The sequence below is a fragment of the Lagopus leucura genome, unplaced genomic scaffold, assembly GCF_019238085.1.
Source record: "Lagopus leucura isolate 7727_CA_CO unplaced genomic scaffold, USGS_WTPT01 Super-Scaffold_100014, whole genome shotgun sequence".
NCBI lineage: Eukaryota > Metazoa > Chordata > Aves > Galliformes > Phasianidae > Lagopus > Lagopus leucura.
Genome location: NW_024962268.1, coordinates 10696476 through 10718738, shown reverse-complemented (window position 1 = coordinate 10718738; position 22263 = coordinate 10696476). Strand labels below are relative to the sequence as shown.

The window sequence follows — 22263 nt, the reverse complement described above, 5'->3', positions numbered from 1 at the left end:
TATTTTGGCTATTTGCTGCAGTAATTTGAAGATAAATTACTTCACAAATTGTTTCTTGACGAACCAAAAATCTGCCCCCAATTTAACTTTGCTGTAGACGTCCCTGTCATTAAGTACACAGATTTGCAACAGCTGGTGTTTAAGAATTTATCTAGGTGAACTATTTCACAAGGTTTAAGCAGGGCAAGAAAAGGGCTGACTGCAGCCAGTACTTCCATTTTCATTCTTGGCTTAAGGCTAAGTTTTTGCATTACCTGCTGCTGGAGGGCACAGAGATACTGCATGCTCTCTGAAGCTTAACCTCTTAACACTGTACTGCTCAATGCCGTTTTCAGATTGTTAGTAATGACACATATAATAATATCCACACATCAGTAAGTTGAAAGGTTTACCAAGCAATCTATTTTTGCTTAAGTAGCAGAAAATACAAGACATAAACTATGGCAAAATAGCATGAAGAATGATTTCTGTCATGCAAAATAAAAAGAAACAATTGAATCTTCGAATTAAGCCTATTGTGCAGCTAGCTTGGATCATAAAGCATTAAGACCAGAAAGAGCAGTTTTGACAGATCTCCATCTCTCCCCCATGAGAATGAACCCCCATCAATCCTATCAAAGCTGGATGTTCTCATTCAACAATTATTTAGCTTTAAGACATAAGAGAAGTAGAAGATATTTATTTACACAATAATTTCCAAACAAGGGAGAGGAAAATTGCAGTGTAATAGATTCTGGTCCCTACTTCACTAAGGTGGTTCTTTTAGCAAGAAGAGTCACCCTCCAATTTTCTCTTAGCAGAAAATGACATTGGACAGCATTCACAACTCAAAACCCAAACGCCTAAATTACTCCCAAATAGACAAAAACACCACAATCCATATAATGAAGAAATTTTGCTTTGAAAATACTGTTCGTAAGTCAAAGACATTTTTAATCATGCTCTGATGAAGAAAAAGAGAAAATTGAGAAAGACTTTTCTCTGGAGTATGACAAACTAAATTACAGATTTAAAGTAAGACCTTGTTTGCAAGAGATAAAAAGCACTTGCAAGTGGCTCACTACATAATATCTTTATGCATTTATTTTTTCCTGAAAATGATATTTAGAAAGATAACAATCTTTTTATTTTTTTATTTAGAAAGATAACAATAGATTGAGAAGAGTTTTGGTTCATGACTGTGATTCTCTATATTTAAAGTCCTACATTTACAGTCTACATTTAAAAGTCCTAGCATTACTAAAAAAAGGGGATTTAGTAAATACCTTCAATGATTTCCCCTGAAACTAGTGTCAACAACTTTTAAGTATGAAAGAAACTTATCTATTGCCTGCACAATTGGATAACTAAAAGAAAACTCAACAAAAGCTACACTCTATGGGTGCCTTTACATGTGCAGTCATGAAAACAGCCTTAAATATAAAAAATCACAAGCTCCCCAAAACCAGCACCCCAACATGTAATGTAGCTGCTTCACCACTGAACTGGTAATGCTTCATGGTTCAGTACTTTCAACCTTCACTACCTTGACATGGCTTCTACATGTCCTCAAAAGAGTCACATGGCTGTTTGCCTCTTAAGTACAGTGGCTACTGACAGCCTTCAGTTCATCCTACTTGTCACTTCTAAACATTGTTCTGACTTTGGAAGTGACTTGTAGTTTGCATACTGGTTCATAGGAATATACTGAAAAACTCAGCTCCTAGCATTATAAACAGAGTATCACAGATTCCAAAATTTAAAAAAAAAAAAAAGTTTATCATCAGAGCAGTGCTTTTATTCACTTGCAACGCAATTTACAATGGTCTTCTCACCATAAACCTGCTAGACACCTTCACACTACCCTCTCCTCTGGTGAGAAACTTCTCTCTTTATATTTCCTAATTCAGAAGGGTTCCAAAACAACATTAAGAAGCAATTTCCAAATGACTAACTCTTTATTATTGTAATTTTAATAATGAGGCTATCTTACAACATATCAGTTGACTCAAATACAGTTGCCTGACTTTTGTGTTCCAATTGACATGCACAGTCTTTATTTCAACAACACTCACTTGAAATCACTTAGCAGCTATTTAAGAAGATTTAATTGTGTGCTACTGTCACACCATCAAAACAACTTATAAATATCTTTGATATGAAAAAGTGGAATAAATATGGAATAAACACCACAAAATTTGAGATGACATGATGTAAAGGCTCCATATTTAAATCATAGAATCACAGAATCAAAGTAACTTCTTTATTCGTAGTTTTTAGAACGAAATGCCAAATGATTTTTTTTTGGGGGGGGGGGGGTCATTTTCTCTCTAGTGGAAGATATCTCTGTGGTAGCAGGGCTGGAACTAGATGATCTTTAACTGATCTATGATTTTGATTGGAAAAACAAAAAACAAACAAACAAAAAAATAAACTAAAAGTAGCTAACCAGGAACTGAATACAGACAAACAGGATTACATTTACTGATTAGTATTTCAGCTTAGCTTCTCCTGTAACTTTTTCTGATATGGAGAATATAATATGAAGTATATTCTCCAATGATGTCTGAAAAATCAATTAGATTCACCTACAAGCTGACTGGATATTTTTTCCAAATAATTACTGTAGTTTTGAACTGAGCTATTGATGATACTTTTTAATTCTTATGGCTTACACCTTCTGAAGTACTTTATCTACCTATCTCCTGCATGGAGAGAAACACATGAAACACAAAATTTAGCTGAAAAGCTAAAGCAACTGTACTTCTCAACAATAAATATAACTAACATCTGTTGCAGAAACTGCTTGGCACTTGTTCAGTTTTGTGAGGGATTTTTTGTTACAGATAAATATTTTTCTACAATTCCTATTACACACCACTCAACTCAGACATTTTCTTTAATTATACTCCAAGGGATCCTTTTGTATCCATTAAAGAAAGGTAAATTGTTGTCTAAAAGAATACTTGCTTCTTTTAAATTTCAATTGCGATTCATTTATTTTATGACACAAAAAATATCAAGACAATATCTAAATATAATGAAGTCAGTTCTGCAAAAAAAGACTAAGAAAATTCTCAATGCTCAAGAGATTGTCTTTGTTAAATCTTTAAAAATGCTCTTTTGGAAACAAGAAATAGTCATACAATTATACAGTATTTTATTTTCATTCATGCCCCACCTCACTAATGAGAACAAAAGCACAGCAAAAAGCACACCTTTAAGAAAGCTAGAAATTTCTAATTCAACATCTGCAAAACTGAGTAAGGCTCCTGCTTTGCATTCAAGCAAGCACATGACATCATTTTTTCAGGGACAAAATACCAGGAATAATTGTGTGACAGTCTCCCTCAGTTCATCAAAATACTCTTCTTTTTTTTTTTTTTTTTCCTTATTAAGTAAAGAATTTCAAAGACATACACTGACATCTTGATACAATATTTTTTTTCTGAACCTATGCATTAGTTGTGCACATTTACTAGAATTATTGTATTCAGCATTCCAGAATGACTCAAAGTAGTAATCGAGATTTGTTTGCTATGAATATACACCATATACACAATAGAAATATATTTAAATGCTACAGAAAGAATATAAAAATCTATTCCTCTACTGAGATGTCCAATTGGTAACGACAGAGAGGGATGAGGAGGGAATGAGAGTAAATGAGGATAAACAAAAAGAAATGTTTATTCTAAGTACATGAAGGATTTATTATATGCTGAAAAGTCTGTTCACCTAGGCTCAAGTGCAAAATGAAAAGTTTCGTCTATAAATTGCAAACTAACTGGCACATGTCACTTGGCAGAAAGACAGTGGTTCTTCCCTTGTATTCACTACTCACATGAATCCAGAGAATAAATGTTTCTCAAATAAGATCAATAATCATACAAGAAATGCTTGAAAATACTTAAATAATAAAAAAGAAATGTCTGTTGATGGAAATCATAACTGCACTGCTCTGTTAAAAAATAAAATCATAACGCTTTGGGTAGATTTGGATAAATTAAATTAAACATGATTTAAATGAAGGCATGTCTCAGGGTATTGTCATTGGACTAGAAAGGATTAAGAAAAAATGCTTTACTTTTACCTTGAACATTAAACTAGAAGAAAATAAATTTGTGTATTAAGATCATTCGCTCCAAACATTAATAGTCATTTCCTAAATCTATTTTTGGATGAACAAGACGTAGAACTTGAGGTCTCAATGCCTGTATCATTTGAGCTTAACTTCATTTGAGTAACTTTATATACTAAATCCATATCCTTTTTCTTTTTTAAACCCAGATTCTTGGATTAAAGGATCAACAATTTAATACAAAATTCTACAGTTTAACTTGCACTTATTTTCTTCCTCTCGTACTAAAAATCTCACTATATCTCAATCCCATTTACATTTCTCCCTTTTAGCACAAACTTTCTATTCTATTTTGGCAAAAGAGACATAATGCCAATAATGCAGGAGAGAAAGCATACACAAATGTAGCGTACCAATAGTTAACCTACATAAGATTAAGTTGTGCAATTAATTCAATCAGTATTCTTTATAAAGGTAATGCTTTGGACAAAGAAGCACATCTGTGACAGCAGAATTTAGAATAACAATCAGCAACAAATTAAGGTGCTGAAAGAGTCTTGATTTTGCTGTGTGAAAAACATGACTCAAAGAACAAGCAAGATTTCACATACAATCTTTAATGTGAAGAGTCCTTTAAATGACATTTACAAACAGAATGACAAAACTGAATTTTAATTTCTTCTTATAACTTCGGAAATAGAGTCTCTTGTGATGAATAAATGCTTTCTGCATTTCCTCAAAGACAAATGACTTCATTGGAAAGTATCAATGAAGATTTTTTTCAGAAACTTAAGGGCAAATGGTACACTGAATAGAAAAAACATATGATTTACCAAGCAGTGAATACAAGATAAAGATATTATTTAAGAAGAAGAAAATCAGAACAGGTTAAGAACTTCAGAAAAAGAACTGCAACTGTGCTCTCACACCAGCATGTAAAAGTTAAGGAAAAAAGCTTTTATGGAAAAGGCTCCTCACAACAGCAAACAACCTATTAGTTTAAGCAATTTCAAAGAATGGAGTAATGGGATAGACTAAAACTAATAGCAAATAAAACAAAAAACAACAAGCAGAACAAACAACAAAAAACCCATAAAACACTGTCCTAGCATCTTTTGATAAGAGTAGTTAAAAACATCTTTTTACCCTCAAGCAAATCATGGAGAAAATGCAAGAGAATTCTGTTTGTATCCAAGAATTTCTTGTTGATAATGCATTGGAATAAGTTCTTAGGGTCAGGGACTGTTCTTGTTCTGTGTACTTACAATGAAGGATGACTGAAGCCAGTCCTTAACTAGGATGTCAGGATAATAAATAACAATGGATCAGCAGTGTGCAGACAGTAAATATAAACAGTCAAGATAATGTCACAATAACGTACCTCTTGTACAGAGCGAGCTGCTGGTTTGTCCTGATGATTGGCCAGTATTAAAAATGGCAAAGTACATAACTGTGGGTGCTGGAGAGCTGAATGTAGTTCATTCCTCGCAGTTTCTAGATCGTCTTCAGAGGAGGCACTGTCTAATACAAATATTACTCCTTGGGATCCTTGGTAGTAACGACTCCAGTATTTCCTGATATTGTCAGCACCTTTAAAACAACAGTAACTAATTAGAGCAAATATAATTGAACATCTTTAAAACTTGTAATTGAAAATAACCCTTCTATTTGTAACAACCAAAGCAATCAACTAATTTTTTTTCTCATAAGTATACATCAATGAAAAAACAAAAAGGAAAAAAGCACCCATAAATCTGGCACACACACGCAAACTAACATCATTTAAATAAGGCAAGAAAGTGACTCAAGGCCCTGAAAATTTCTGCTCAGTAAAGAAGCACTGGTAGAACTGCTACACTATTCCCACCTAATCTAGGCTAGTCCCGTACTTTTTCACTGAAATATCCCAATATTAACACATGAACAAGACGGCCTTTGCCCATTCTTTCTATCTTAGCCCCACAGCTGTAAATTGTAATTTCCTTCATGTCAGTTGTTCAATATTAAGTATGACAAAGTCTTTTATTTCACACCTCCAAACTTCCAAATACCTTGTAATCAAGGAAAAAAGGTGTCAGGAAAGCCTATTAAAATTACAATTACATGTAAAATGATAAGAATGGTAATACACTAGTGAGTTGAATAGCAAGTGATAAGATAAGGTGGTAATTTTCAAAGGTATTCATTTCAACTATTTTGCTCTGTCAACCACACAGCAGATTCTGGAAAAGCCAGCCCCACAGTACACATGGTGAATGACTACAGGCTTATGTGTGACAGTAAGTCTTAGGGCACAGTTCAGCAGCACTCCGTCAACTCAACAGAAGCAAAGCAATAAGGTTATATCTAGAAAGTTTTTGTGTACCCTGGAGAACAGCATATGTTGCAATGTTAAGGTAGGAAAAAAGGATATTTGACAGCTGTCAAACTATCTAAATTAAATTTGGACACAGGCTACTCTTTGAATGTCTGAATCTGGCACTAGACTCATGGGGTCTAGCATTAAAAAGTGAACAGTGGCAGCAATACTCTAGAAGAAAACGTGACATGTTTGCAAGACAGTGATTTGTGGAGATGTGCTGAAGGTATCCTTTACATACGCCACAAATCTTACGTAGGGATAGGAAAAAGTGAACTTCAGTGTTGACACAGATACCAAGCGCTGATAAGAAAACTTTCTTTTCCAGTGAAACAAAACAACTATCACAGATGTTCTGATCAACATGTAGTCACAAAATGACAAGGTAATGTAAAATAATTAGTAAAACACTTCTGTGATACTTAAAATATTCATTTAATTTATGCACTGTACAACTGAAAAGAGCTAGTAAAAGGTGAAGACTAGTATTTAAGAAGGAATTCACACCATGTCCTTTAAGTATCCAACACAGACTATTCAATTCTCATTGCACAGAGTTACACCCTTCTCTGTATTCAAGACACTGGAACCTCAAGCATCCAGTCCCAGTCTCTTTATTTTGTACTCAGCACAATTTAGGTGGCTAATAAACTTTTTCCTATAGGGAACATTCCGTGCTTCATTCATAGTGGTATGAAGCTATTTTATTTCCCTTATTTTCAGTACTTTCAGAAGAACAGAACACAGCATCACAAAAAAATGTCACTGAAAGGAATTCAAAGATGTCAGATTTGTTAGCTGTCAAACTTTCAGCAAGTCTCCAGCAATAGAACAACAAATGTCACAGAGACCTTACTTCAAGGTAGATGAGCCTGTGCATGAAAGCTTCTATTAAATTGAAGTTCCTGGAAACCATCTCTCATCCTTTCTCTGCCTCCCAGATTTTCCTGGTGAGATTTCTATGAAAGTCAAGTTTTCAGTTTTTCTCTCTTAGCAACCACAGGTGCCATCTCGAAATTTGAATCTCCAGCTATCCAGGTATTTAGAAACATTAAGACAACATACAGGTTTCAAGCAGTTGTAAGTTTTAAAAACATATTTATACTTGTCTGTGAAAAGTCAGTTTGATCACTTAGGCATATATATTACATATATTATACTGCCATCTTAAAATAAAGCATGCAATTTAAAATAAAAATCTCTGGCTCTAGTTATGAGATTTTAGAGATTATTTGATAAGGAGAGTAAGAAAATACATGCCATACAATATGTGTTAGTATTTATTCAATTCTAGAACTGAAGTTATAATAGTTCATAGTAGGTGGTGCCACGGTGGATTTTATGTCTGACAGCTGTTCTGAAACTCTTTTTTTTTTCCTCTTTCTCTGGAAACACAAACACAGCAAGTCCTCTAGGAGAGAGAATCATTGAGTGCTTTCCTCTCTTCCTACTATTCCATCTCTATCCTCCCTCTACCTCTGTTGGAGATGCTATAGCAGCTCAGATTGCAGAAACAGCAAAGCAGCTTGCCAGGCTGAATACCACTACCAGCTCCCAGCATGGCTTAGATGCACCCTCATCTTTGCTGAGTCACCTTCAGCTACAGCACTCATAATCTCCAACGGAAAGCTCTTTATGCATCTATCTCCACAGTACTTAACATCAGCAGGCATATAGCGAATGCAGTAAGTCTACTACAGCTGTGTTATTTCTGTCTGTCTAGCCCTTCAGCTGACTAGCTCACAGAAGTTTGAATCAGCTTTAGGCTTTGAAAGGTTCAAAGCTATTTCTGGCTTGAATCAAAAAATCAAAACTTCTTTTGGAAATGAGAGTTGCTTATAAAGTGTAGGTACAGTTTATGATGATAAGCTATAATGCCATGCTTCCCCCCATCAGTTCAGCCTGAAGAAAGCAGTTTCATGTCCATTAGAAGAAAGAGCCTTTTTAGCACACCAAGAAGTTTTGACTTTTCACAAAAATTCTATTCAACACAAACTAAACCCCACACTGCATACACTGAAATTAGAAAATTTTGATTTTTTCCTTAGCAAAGCTATGTATAACAGGATAAGCAGTGCTTGCATAACTCCTATTTGCTTCAAGTAAGACAGGAGATAGACTGTGTATTCACACTGCAAAGAGCTAATTGTAAAAAGAACATTTCCTCTAAACATTGAAAAGATCACTACTGCTCAATGCCTATCTAACTTTCCTCAGGAGTCAACAAGATCAACAAACAAGTGTAATGATCTCTGTTATATATGAAAGGAGGAAACTATTTGAGTGATTCTGGGCTTAGGCACTATTTGAACTGAGGGCCATGTATGACTGATAGCAAACAGATACGTCTTTAATGCTTTCAGAATATGAATACCTCTACGAGACTCATAGTTTGGACAGCTCATCAGGGTCATGTAAAAATGTCACTTGCTAATATGCTCCGTAAACTGTTAGATGCAGATACGTCACATGCAGTTGGCTGAACATGCACTCCACTACCAGATTTTGTAAAGGTGTCAACTGCCTTTTACTCTAATACAGCAAAGAAATTTTACTGTTTTGTTCAAATATGTCCCAGTGAGCATGACTGAGGCTGGCATTTATTTGCAGTATCAGTTTTCTGATGACTAAACAGATGAAACTTTAGCTCTCCTACTAGGCTATGTTGTTACAAGTGTGTTCAGTCCTACGCTTTTTCTTCAAAGGACAAGGTAGGACTGTGGTTTGCCCATACCTATTTAAATACTAAATTCTATTTAATGGGTCACTGCCATTTTCCCCACCCTATTTCATTTTTTCTCAAGGCAGATAGGACCTGACAGCCATTGCCATCTTCTCCAGGAGCTTGTGCTTCCCATTCAACTTGGTTTGCACGCAGCATGACTTCCCCTTCCTACTTTCTCTTCTTTCGCTTGTTACTTCCAAATTAGGACATAATACACATGCTTTGTTTAACCAGTCATGTTTAAAATTACTGGTTCTTGAGCTCTCACCTAAACAATTAATTCAGCTGGTTTAACAGTGCGAATTTATTACTATAGTCACGAAGCTTAAGGAGGAACAGCAGTGGGGAGGACAGTTCTCTTATGCTGGTCTTGCTCAATTTCATGGAAATCCAAGCATCCTTGATATTAAGCATTTTGTTTTTGCTGAGCAGCTAACACTTAAATGGAATTTAAAAGATGATTACACAACACGTTGATTTTCTATGCTTACGAAAAAGGCCTTTAAGTAGATTAAAAAAACTTAACACAAATACATGGCAATATATTTTAGTACATAAAACAGAGAAAGTTACTAAATCCTCGAACATGTTAGTATTTATAAACTTGGGAAGAAGAAAAAAGAGCTGTTCACATCCAAAATCACTCATTTAAATTTGACCGGGCTCAGCAGTTGGCATCTCACAGTAGTTTCTAAGCTTGCGTTTACAAGATAGCAAGCTAAATTATAAAATAGACTTATTCCAAAAAAACAACTGTAAATTATTAGGTGGCTTCCAGAATGGGCCTGTAATCTTGACTTTGGCCTAAGTATACACATCATGCAGATGCCATGACATTGCATTCTGTTTTGACAGCATTTCAACAGTGAATGACTGTATAAACATACTGAGTAAATGATGGTACTTGGTCTCCAGATTGGAAAAACACTTCTTAGAGTCAAAGAAAAAGCTTTGTATTGCCTATACACCTTTATTATCTGTCTTGAGAATAAACTCCAGCATTCCATATCCCAAACTTTTTCCAGAGTTAGAAGAAACAGAAGCTTCCAAACAATGTTTGTATCTGCCTTGTTTTTGTAATCTTTCCTTACTCTTGTTTGTGCTCTTCACACACAATTTCACCTACAGTTACCAACAAAGACTGTTGAACCATAACAGGAAATCATCAAATCTGTTATTTTTTTCTTTATCTTTATTCAGCTAAGTTGTGTAACATAAAGAGATGTTTCAAGTTACCCTGGAAAGAGTACAATCTGAAAAAATGTGGTTTAGGGCACACAACATCTGGGGCACAGTAATCCAAACTACAGACATTTTATGGACAAAGTTTTTGGAAGAAAGAAGTTCTCTTTTGACTTCACAGAGAGAGAGCAAGAAGGGATTATTTGTATACTAAAATAGAGACATAGAGAATGGGAAGTTCAGCTCAATCAGTAAATAAAGCAAGAGCTCCTTTTCAAGTAATATACTTGATTTGAAAGTTACATTCTTATATAGAATATACATTTTATGTAATTTTTTTTATGTGTGTGGAATTTGATAAAATTTCTGATTTCCAGTAGAAAGGCAGTCCGGCTTAAAAATAAGAACAGTGAAAACAAAAGCAGAAACAGTATTGGTTTTGTTTTACTTTTCTTTAATATTCTAATTTCATATACCTCAAAATGTAATATGTATTTATTATATATGTGTATATACACACACACATCATATACATATATATGGGCTGGTGGGCAAATATATATTGATCTACAGAAGAGCACAACAAACTTTGTTCCATGTCCTTAATCCTAAAGCCCAATGAAGAGATAATTAGAACAAAAAAAAAAAAAAAAAAGTTTTCTCTACATTTGGCATTAAACTTTACAACCTCTACAGAAATGAAGAAACAAAACCTGGCCAATTCCAGCAGGCAAGCAGGACACTAGAAACTATTAACATCTTCAGCCTCAAAGAAGGATCCTGTTCCAGCCAAATGAAAAGAATACTACACAGTCAGCATCTGTTTCACATAGGCTGCTTGGCTGCCTTGAAGAACCTTAAATAGTATGACTTTTGCTGTTAGTTCTTTAAATATTGGCTGTTACTACTTTGCTGTACGAAGTCATCTGAACCTTCCAGTTTTCAGTTACATAAACCTAAAAGATAATTCTAAAATAGAATATATAAAACCAAACTATATAGAATTTCACTTTTGAATAACATGAACACCCTTGAATAAAAGCGGTTAATTGTTATAAAGAAGCATCCCCACCTTCCTCCAAATGCCTGGACAAGACCTTCAAAAGAACTCAGATAACAACTTCTTAGCAACTGAATGCAAAAAGCAGGAATAAGAACAAAAACAGGGGCTTCCCTTCCATAACACTTTCTGATCAGTCTTTCTCATTGTTATCTGCTGTGGTGGAAAATGTTATACAAATAGCAGTTTGATATTATGAGAATCGCTCGTACTCAATATTCCAGGCTCAGACAGAATTTGCTATGAATCACAATTTATTTCATACTTTTGCAATAAAAGGCAACCTTGAGAAAAGGTATGCCAGATCAGACAGACACAGCAGTTCGTATTTTCTACTTCCCTGCGCAAAATTTCCTTCCATTTCCTATTGGCTGCATACTCCAGGGTTAACAGCCTATCCAATGTTTCTAATTCCCTTAGTGGATTTCCCACCCCTGCTTACTGCTAGAGTAACCTCTCCCTGTCCTCCTCTATTCTTGTTTATGGTATGCTGGAATAACCTCTCGTAGTTAACCTTCCTCTCTGGCTAACATTCAAACTTCAGAACCAGTTGCTACCAGTACATCTTCTGATGCTACTCAAATTTGCAGGTCTCCTATTCTGCAAGCATAAATTTATCTTGCATTAGAGCTCCATGGAACCTCCTTGGACCTCTTTGGAGTCATAACATCTTACCATTATGCAAAAACATTTCTTTACACATAATATGATGAGATTTGGACACTGTAATTTTTTATAATCAAGTGAATAAATGCTATACCTCCAAGTTCTTTTACATTCAAGATGGCATTCTGGAATGGCACTGCTTTTATGCTAAATCCTAAAAAAAAAAGAAAAGAGACTAAGTTATTTGTTGGAAAAATACACATATATATGCTTTCATCTAACTGGAAGTTAAACCTGAGAGAAAGGGAACATACAAGGCTTATAGCAATCCAAGCATATTGCTTGTAATTTATGCAAGAGTCTAGTGTTACATACATATAGAGAAGTATACAGATATGTAAGTATATATAATAATAATAATAGTCTATGTAGGAAAAAATACATCTGTTCTTTCAGCATAATGTACAGACAGAAGTTGAATTCATTTCCATCTGGCACAAACAATTTCAACATAATTACATACCTGCATACAACCATACAACTAAGTAAACACATTTACAAAAGTGCGTCAATCCAGGTTTATTAGTTAACAGAAACAAGGAATTTGTTCTCCCCAATCAGATAACTAAGATATTCCTGAATTCTAAGTACTACTGTAAGAAAATGTACAAAATAATTTCGAAGTAGCTTGTTGTCTCAAAATAAATCCTAAACTCTTCCTCGAAAAGTAAAAACTGGAATGGATCTGAATGGCATTGATAAGAAAAGCAAAATCACAGGCCATTTGAAAACCATGTGGAGAAGCAGTCACACTGTATTCACTGATTCTCAATATTTTCTTATATAGCAAAAGTATGGAACGTATAGATAAAACCTTGAAGTTCAATAGTTTGGACGCTACCTAGTTTTCTACAGAGTCTATTTTCATTGCTCACATTGTCTAAATATATGATAGTAATTTGTTGCAGATATCTAGAAGATTAAAGAAATTTAATTTTTAAGTGAATCATATTTTCATTATTTCCTTTGACAGATCTATACAGCTGTTAAGACTGCTGTTACTATTTCTTTCACGGTCAAAAATGTTAAATTTTTAATTTGGGGTGAACTCTTAAGATGAAGTTGAAGGGAAAAAATGACTAAATTGATCAGCAACTTCCTTCTAAGCATTTGAATTGAACATTGACCACAATGGACTGTAAGATGTTCTTATCATTACTAACACCACCACTATGAAGGCAATGGGATGACTATGCATCACAGAAAAAATTGTATTTTCTCTTGTCTACTTTAGTTCACTTTTCATTTTATTGATTAACCTTATGTTCTTGTAAGTTAAGCAAAGACACACTGAAAAACAGGGCAGATGAGGGACAATCATATAGAATTCAAGTCCGTGAAGCAAAGCTACAGTATAAAGCCAAATAAACTATACACACCAGTTACTCACATCTTTTTCCCTCAGCAGCTCAACCTTAAACTGCTGCAGCCACACAGACAGTTTTTTTCCATCTCTTATGGCTCAAACTGTCCTCTTTTTGAACTCTGCAGAGTCAGGTGTTTTTTTTCTTACTCTGAAATTTTGATTTTTTTTTGTTGTTTTAGTTGTTTTTGTCTGGGCTTTTTTGCTCAGAACAGCCATCAGTCTTTCTGGTACATCTATATACGTATACATAGTCAATATTTTTTTTTTAGTTAAAATACCTTTTAGCTGTTGTTGTACCTGTTTGTTTTTATCTTTAGAATACCTTTTTTATAACCTGTTTCTAGCTTTTTTGCTACATAAATAAGTCATTCTAATGATCTAAGAGAACAGAAGCAAAAATAATTTCCATTACATTAGTCTTTTGGTTGTTAGTATATACCAAAGAGTAAAAGAAGTTAAATATGATGTAATTGTCAGTGCGTCGTTACCCCATTCCAGTTTGTATCATGACCTCCTTCTCTGATTGTATAACAAGACTGCTTAAAAGCCAAGTATAAAGAGAAGAAAGAAACCTTTTAAGATGTCTGCCTATAGTAAATTGCTGTTGCCCATTTCATAAAGTTTAATTACATCACAATGTCTGTTCTGACTTTTGACATATTCTAAATTTTATGTTTTCATGGATATCCCCCAGTACACAGCCAAACACTGAACAAGTTGTGTAAGCTTCAAAGCAATCTATTAAATACCTTCAGAAGCAAGATAACTCTGCTGAGGCTCCCTACTGCCATTGCTATTCGTTTCAAAAGTTACTTTTGGACAACACCCTAAGCACATCATGGAATGAAGACAGCATCCTACCTGTGGTAGACACTATATTTTCCGGGCTTTCACTGCAAAGCTGTGACAGAAGACTTGTTTTGCCAGAACCAGTGAGGCCTATGCAAACCAAATCATATTCAGGTCGTGGCGGTGGTGGTCCTTTGCAGCAAAGTGCTCTAAAACACTGCCAGGAAAAAAAAAGAAAAAGAACACAAAAAGAAGAGGTTACTTTTTTTGCAATTATTTCTTTAACAAGATTTTAGAAATCATGTTTAAAATTGAAAGGTGCTGGACAGAAAAGAAGTATTATTCAAACTTTCTATTTTGCCAATATCAGTAGTTAACAGAGATCAGCTCAATTGAAATCTAGAGCAGTTTTACAACAAAACAAATACACCTGTTAATTACTCACATGAAACTCATGGAGCTGGAGTAAGGAAAGTGACTTATATTTCTTGAAGAGAGTCAACAGAGTTCGTGCAGTGACGTAGGCACACGCCCTACACAACTCTGCAGTTCAGTATTCATGAGTTTCCTTCTGAAAGCAAAACTGGCAGAAAACTCTACTTCTAAATGCAATACCTGGTGTAAACACCAAAGCAGCTACTGAACAGCTTCTGGACAGGTTTTCTCTGTTGTCAGAGGAAAGAATCTGGGAGCTCTGCTCAACTGATTTCCTTCCTAGCCTTGCTTTGTGCATAGAAGGCGGACAGCATTTTTCCTACTCTACAATTTCAAACGTTAAAGAGTACAACTTGAAAGAAATGTATTTTGTTGGACATAGCTCTAGCTGTAAAAATGTAGGTTTCTTACTATTTCCTAGAAAAGTATGAATTAATCACAACAAAGAATACAAATCACTAACACAATGCCTACCCTATGGCTCTGCCAATGTCTCTTAATTAGCACTGCCAGAATAGGCTAGACAATCCAACTGGTCATTCAAGTCCTTAGCACAGCTAATTAGACCCTTTAGATGCTACATGGAAAACTACACAAAAACATAAAATCATACAATTCTGGGAAAGCTAGCAATTTTAGATTTAATGTCCAAGATATAATCCCTCTACACATATATATAAATATATATATATATACATTCTCTTTCCCCAGTATCTGTTGCCTTCATCTAGGATTACTCTTGCTATAAGTACTAGAAAACTGGTCTGTGCATTCACTTCTCTCTCCTGCATGTTCTGTCTTTACATAGTTTTAGTTTTTGAACCTCCAGCAACAGAAGTCTCCACTTCTACCCTGGGGGTGCAGATCATTATGAGACTTAAGTAGTTTTTTCCATCTTAAAGACTAGCCAATCACAGCACTGAATAAAGAAACCCAGTCTTCAGGAAAATATTCTAGTATTTGCCTTCATGCCTGCCTCTCCTCTTTCATTCATGACTACCAGGTACTCCAAGAAACTGAAGAGATGTTAATAAAACAATGAGGCAAACTGCTGGTTCTGTGTCCCTAAGCAGGACACTGAATGAGAAAATGATTACAGAAAGATAGTTCACTATAGCTGCAGAAATTTTATTGGATTTCTTCTACATAGTGTTAAATTACTATACCTGTGTTGTAACCATATGGGTAGCACCAGTATGACTTAAGATTATTTTGAGAGGATTCTTGACGTGCAGCTCCCAGTTACTTTAAACACGTCCGAGACTGAGCTCATGTGCTGATACACAAAACTGAGCAGGAGATTATCTGAAGACAGAATACCTTGCAATAATACTGTCTTGATAAATATTTCTTTTAGTCTAGGCTTGCACAGAGATGAGAGTCCCACAAAACAGGTATTAGAAACAATTAAAAAATGCCACATCCCAAAGTCTTCTCGCTCTATATCATTACCATGCCAAAATAATTTTCCTTTGTTAAAAAAAAAAAAAAAAAAAAGAGGATAAATTCAAGAACAGTTAAATTCCTTCAGCACTGTATAAAAAGTGAAAGACACATTTTAGGAGAAAACACATTTATTGTAGTAATTAAGTTGAACAAAGGCAATAGTTTAAAAATAAAAACTTTGCCTCTTAAAATTTGACTCTGCCAGATGTTTTTCAAGAAGGATAGCTCTTATATGTGTTTTAGATAAACATGTCTTCCAGCTTTACTCCCTGACGTCAATCCATGCTTACCCTATGAACTCTAGAAAATCATAGCAAATACGATACTCTGGTACTTGTGAAAAACACCAACTGAGTTTATTGCACAGCATAAGCTCCTTCAAACTGCGTTTCCACTTAAGATATCAGGCTGAAGGCCACATAAAATTCTTTGAAGCTCTCCAGAGCTCTTGAGCCCGTGTCAGGCCCTTTGTACCCAGTCTTTAAAGGGTATTCAATCTCTCCCCATAAAGACGGCATGTTTGCAAGAACTTCTTGATATCACATTAAAAACAAATGAATAAGTTAGTTGATGAAAATCCATGCTTCTCACTGTCTAGATTCTGTGACAGTTCTTGTGTAACTAGACACAAATCTTACAGCCCTGAAAACATTAATTATCTGCAGTTCTGCCAAATTATTGCCATCTGTAGGATACATACAGAAGCTGTGTGTGCGAAAAGGGCTCCACAGACTGCTTTTGTGAACTTCAGTCTATCTGAAGTGTTGATTTCCTAAAATCTGAGTTAGCCTATGAAGTCTTTAGCTGCTGTTGATTGAATATATGATCAAAAATCTAGGTGATCTTGAGTGTCCTAGGCAGCACATGCAGACCCACCACCCAATCGCTCATCCTTTATCTGTACGCATAGACAGATATGAATGGTCCTGAGAGGAGAGTCAGCACACACACAACTCCAAAGTCAGTAAAATTGTTTGCTTCAGACCACTCTCATATTTTTATATAAACATCCTCTTTTCATGTCTCCTATCTCTTTGTCCTTATGCAAGGATGATTTCCTTCTGCAAATATCTTTCTTTTCCTGGTATAAAGAAGAACATTAAATAGTTTATCTTCAAAAAGCTGTTGAAATTTAAGCTGCTGCGTATACTACTTTACACTGGCTGGCATGAGAAGTACTACAATTCTCTTAATATCAGCACATTTCAGGAGACATTTTTAATAATATATTTAAATTTTATAAACTTGTTTCGGTCTTCCTCCTCACAAACTCAATGGAGAATGTACCATCAAAAACATCACTAGTCAGACAGAATGATAATTGCCTTCCTGCTCTCTCAGCAACTTAAAAGTTACAAAATCCCAGACAAACAAGGGTTATTTAAACACCCAGAGAGTACTCAGAGACTAAGCTGACTCACTACTTTGGAAGCTACATCTAGAATCACAGAATCATTAAAGCTGGAAAGGACTAGTCCTACTGTCAAGCCATCCCCATCATGCCCACTAACCATATTCCTCAATGCCACATCTACACATTTCTTGAACAATTCCGGGCACAGTGACTCCACCACCTCCCTGAGCAGCCTGTTCTAGTACCTCACCACTCTGAGCAGTTTTTTCTAATATCCAAGTTGAACCTCCCCTGGCAATACTTAAGGCCATTACCTCTCATCACTGTTACTTGGAAGAAGAGGCTAACTCCCACCTTGCTACAACTCCCTTCCAGGCAGTCAAAAGAGAGTGATAAGGTCTGCCCTGAGCCTCATCTCCAAACCAAACAATCCCAGTTCTCCTCTAGAGAACACACAGTGAATTCAGAGTTAATAATATAAAGAAATAAGACTACATTCATTATTCTACTTTTGATTATGAACATAATCCTGAGATTTTTTACAAAGCATGGATGAGCACTGAACCATTATTTAAGATGTCATGATGCATTACAGTGAAGTCTAAAATGTAAAAAGTGCCTATAAGGTGTAAAGAAGCCAAACCTGAAACCCAGAAAGAGAAATATATCAAAAATATTTAGCATGCCATTGTACTCCCTTCTCCATTCAGAAAAGCCAAATGGCTAAGAAAAATGTGTATTAACATTCTAGCTGGTCTTCTGAAACTTGTCAGATATGGACACAAGTCTGACTTCTTCAGCAAATATAGCCACTGGATAGGAAGCAGGTTCAAAGAGGCAGAAGTTGTTTTTTTTTTTGTTTTTTTTTTCTTTAAAAACAAAACAAAACAAAACAAAAAGCCCCAAAAACAAACAAACAAATCCCTAAAATTACAATACCTTGAGAAAATTTATGCTTTTAGCCAGTATTGGAAAAAATCACTTATTTTTTCCAACAATTACATGCTGCAGTTGGTAGGAAAATGTTCAGCTCCACTGTACTTCCGTTTCACTTGTTGGTGTACATGATATGCACATGCATGTTTAATGCAAGAGGTAAGAGAGTTAGCCAGTCCTGCTCTTACTTAGGGATTTCTATTCCAATCAGATTATTCCAGTTTTAAGATGAGCCTATAAACTGACTACCCTAGACAGTGGCCATTTAGACACCTACAGAAGTTTCTTCCAGGAAAATCACTAAACGTGGTACCTGTAGCAGGGGTGGCAAACCCACAGCTCACACACTGAAGCTTTGCGCAAGGAACATCACTGAATTACTGCTTCCTCCATTGAGTCTGTCTTCACCTATTCGCTGTACTTCTTTCACTCTCCTTTTTGAGGTGAAATACTCCAATATTTCTGCTTTGTTCAGGACTCATCTCTGTTTCTTTTGTTGCTACTATTAGAGATAAACAAATGCAAGGGATTTCATGCTTAGCTGATTAAACGCACACACACTCATGCAAAAATAACCTGTATTATGGCAACAGCAATAGCAATGCTAACAAATCAAGCAGTGAGAGCTCTTGAAATCCAGAATTGAAGCTGAACAGTTTAACCATAACTGTGCTCTGCTCCCCTCCTCCTCCTCTTGAGTAGTTGTGAATATAGCCTCCCTTCATGTTTCATTTTTCAATTAAGATACCATTAAAGAGATTTCAATTATCCAGCACACCTTTCTATCCAGAAATTACCTGAAGTTGCTGACAAAATACCAAGGAGATTATTAAAAAGAAGTCAAAGTTTAAAGTTGGCAGGCCCATAATTCTGATGCTGTACATGATCACACAATCACAAAGGAATCTCAGACCTTGAAAAGATAATGTGAAAGGTGGGGTTTGATGGCTGAGAAGTAGAGAATTAGAATAATATATATAGAAAACAACTGGATACAGCAATGGACTAATCCAATGAAAATGATGAAACAGTCTAGGCACCTGAGTGAAGTCATGCACAGCTAGGAAAAGAGGAAAAAGGATATATGATAAACGACATTTTGACTGTATGAATACTTCGATGTTAAAATAATACAGTAGGATCTATGCATTTCAGTACGTGAGTTATAGCTGTACATGCTTTTCAGTTGCCGTAACAGATGTACAGGTGGTGCTAACCACTACAGAAAACTGAGGGGAAGAGGAAAAAAACTACCAGTTTTAAGACATGTAACCAATGATCTCTTCCCTCCTGAAGGGATCTTCACTAGGGACAGAAATATTAAAATCTTGATCAGATACTTTCTTTGAAAGACCACAACCTCATTAAACAAAGGCCACTATCCTCAGATATCCTCCATCAAAACACAGAACAAAGATCCAGGCTCCAGTAGACACCTTAGCTCAAAGCTTACTAAGAAAGTAATCCTCTTTGTTTAGCCTAGCTAATCTTCATAAACTTCATAATCTTCGTAAGCGTGGTGAGACCACTTGTTGAACTGCAACACATCCCTCCTCTTCAATGCCTACACACACCAACTGTATACCAGCTTGTGTCACAGAAATATAGACAGGTATATAGTAATAAAGACAAGCTAACATAAAACAGGAAAAATTATCAAAAAAGTAAGGCAATTGTATGAAAGAAACACAGTTCTGGTAATGACCTATGTTACAGAAATGTTAGAGAACCTAAAATATCAACATATTCTTCAGAGGAGCCAGTAAGTTGGGTTAATTGTTTGAAATTATTCAATGTTATCAAACCCTTCTTGGTATTTCAAAAGAGTTACCTCTGGATTCTCGAAAGGAATGGTCATATATCAAATAATTTTCAACATTTATATTAAGTCACCTACTGCTGTAGTATACTTAAGACACAGGCTTAACAGTCAAAACCACACAAGTGACACAGTTCTATTTGTTCTCTGATATATTTTACAGTGTTGTTATGAATAGAGGATATTGTAGGAAACATGGTCAAAAAGAAGGCTGACTTTTGACAAGCCAGATGTGACACTGCTATTCACACTACATAATTTCAAAAACTTAATGGTCGTGGTAAAGTGCTTCTTTACGTTAAGATAATAAAATCACAGTTGGTTGAATTCTCTCCAAAATGTAAAACCACTTTTGGATTTGGAGAAAACATAAGTCTTCACTATCTTAAGGGTAAAATAGTTTGCAGATATTTCTCGCCTCATTGCATGAGGATTAAGGACAGTATCTTTGTACAACATTTGGGTAGAAGGTAGGGGATCCTTCACCTTTACCTTTCAGTGAAAGGGACAGCTCTGGGGCAATGGTCTCATACAAAAGTTTTGGGTATCAGGAACAAGGAAAATTCTATAAATACAGTCAGGTCTGTGCACTACAAAAATGTAATATCCCTAGAAAAACTGTAAGGCAATGGAAATCCTTCTTGAAACTATATGCTAAAAAAAGGCACTAAACCTCTTGTCTGAAATGCAAAATACACCTCTTGGACATTAATCTCTTAGGCACTTCCCTTTAAGTAAAAGAAGAGCAAAACCAACTTATAACCCTTTACTCCATTCATAATGTCCTTGAAGAAAACATAAAGAAAATCATACATTAAATTCTGAATGTGCTTAGATACTCACTACTGGAGTACGAGGTCAAAGCCTACATAAAATAAAATAGCATACTGCTATGGAAACCCACTGCAATGAACAAAACAGTAGAACATATGCACAGGTTCCACTCTGAACAGGAATAGGCTTCACTGCAGAATCAAGTCAAGCTCCAAGGGGGTTCTCTGACACTTTTAAATTCCATTAAGCGTAGAACTATTGCTTAAGCATTTCCATTTATTTCTCTGCACAACAATTTGTATTTCAAACCATCAGCCCATTCATATTTAACATCAAGAGATGAAGGTAACAAAAAAGATAGACAAAAGCATTAGCAAACAGTTTGCTTTACAGTCTAATGAAACCTAACCTTGAAAAAGCCCTAAGGATAACTGAAAATATGAAGAAATTTAATTTTAATACATATCTGAGAAAGGTAAAAAAAAATCTGAATTCTTTCACTTATTGTATCAGATGTGAAAATATCACAGAAAGAGAAAAATTCAACATTTTCTACCACAATTCAGGTGAAAACAATTAAAGACCTATTACTCCATCAGGACTGTCACAAGTCCATGGGGTCAGGTGGGATCCACCCAAGTGTACTGAGGGAGCTGGTAGAGGTAATAGATAAGCATAGATTACTTTCCATTATCTATCAGTGTGCCTGGTCAACCTGAGAGACCCAGAAGATTGGAGGCTTGCCAGCGTGACTCCCATCTACAAGAAGAGTCACAAGGAATATCTGGGGAACTACAGGCCTGTCAGCCTGACCTCACAGCCAGGGAAAATTATGGAGCAGACCATTCTGAGTGAGATCACACAGCATGTGCAGGACAACTGGGGGATCAAGCCCAGCCAGCATGGGTTCACAAAAGGTAGGTCTTGCTTGACCAACTCCATCTTCTGTGGCAAGGTGACCCACCTGGTGGATGAGGGAAAGGCTGTTGATGTAGTCTACCCAGACTTCAGCAAAGCCTTTGACACTGTCTCCCACAGTATTTTTATGGGGAATCTGGCAGCCCATGGCCTGGACAGGCACATTCTTTGTAAGGAAATGCCTGGAGGGCTGAGCCCAGAGAGAGAGTTAAACCCAGCCAGTGACTGGCCACAAGTGGTGCTCCCCATGAGTCAGTACTGGAGTCTGTCCTATTTAACATTTAATGATGACCTGGAGGAGGGAATTGAGTGCACCATCAACAAGTTTGCAGATAACACCAAGCCTGGCAGGAAGCATCAACCAGCCTGAGAGT

General features: G+C 35.7%; 1 protein-coding gene across 7 annotated transcripts in view; it reads right to left on the bottom strand.

The window, feature by feature from the left end:
* Positions 1 to 22263, bottom strand: part of ARL15 (ADP ribosylation factor like GTPase 15) — a 223726-nt gene that overhangs the window by 123984 nt on the left and 77479 nt on the right. For 6 of the 7 annotated variants that reach the window (XM_042875450.1, XM_042875448.1, XM_042875447.1 and 3 more), the window contains 3 exons: positions 14280 to 14424; positions 12147 to 12206; positions 5442 to 5650 (listed from right to left, as the gene is read on the bottom strand). In XM_042875450.1, the coding sequence (XP_042731384.1) occupies positions 5442 to 5650; positions 12147 to 12206; positions 14280 to 14424 (414 nt within the window). Of the gene's footprint in view, positions 1 to 4947; positions 5355 to 5441; positions 5651 to 12146; positions 12207 to 14279; positions 14425 to 22263 lie in introns of those variants that run through there. The other variant, XM_042875453.1, reaches the window with a different exon arrangement.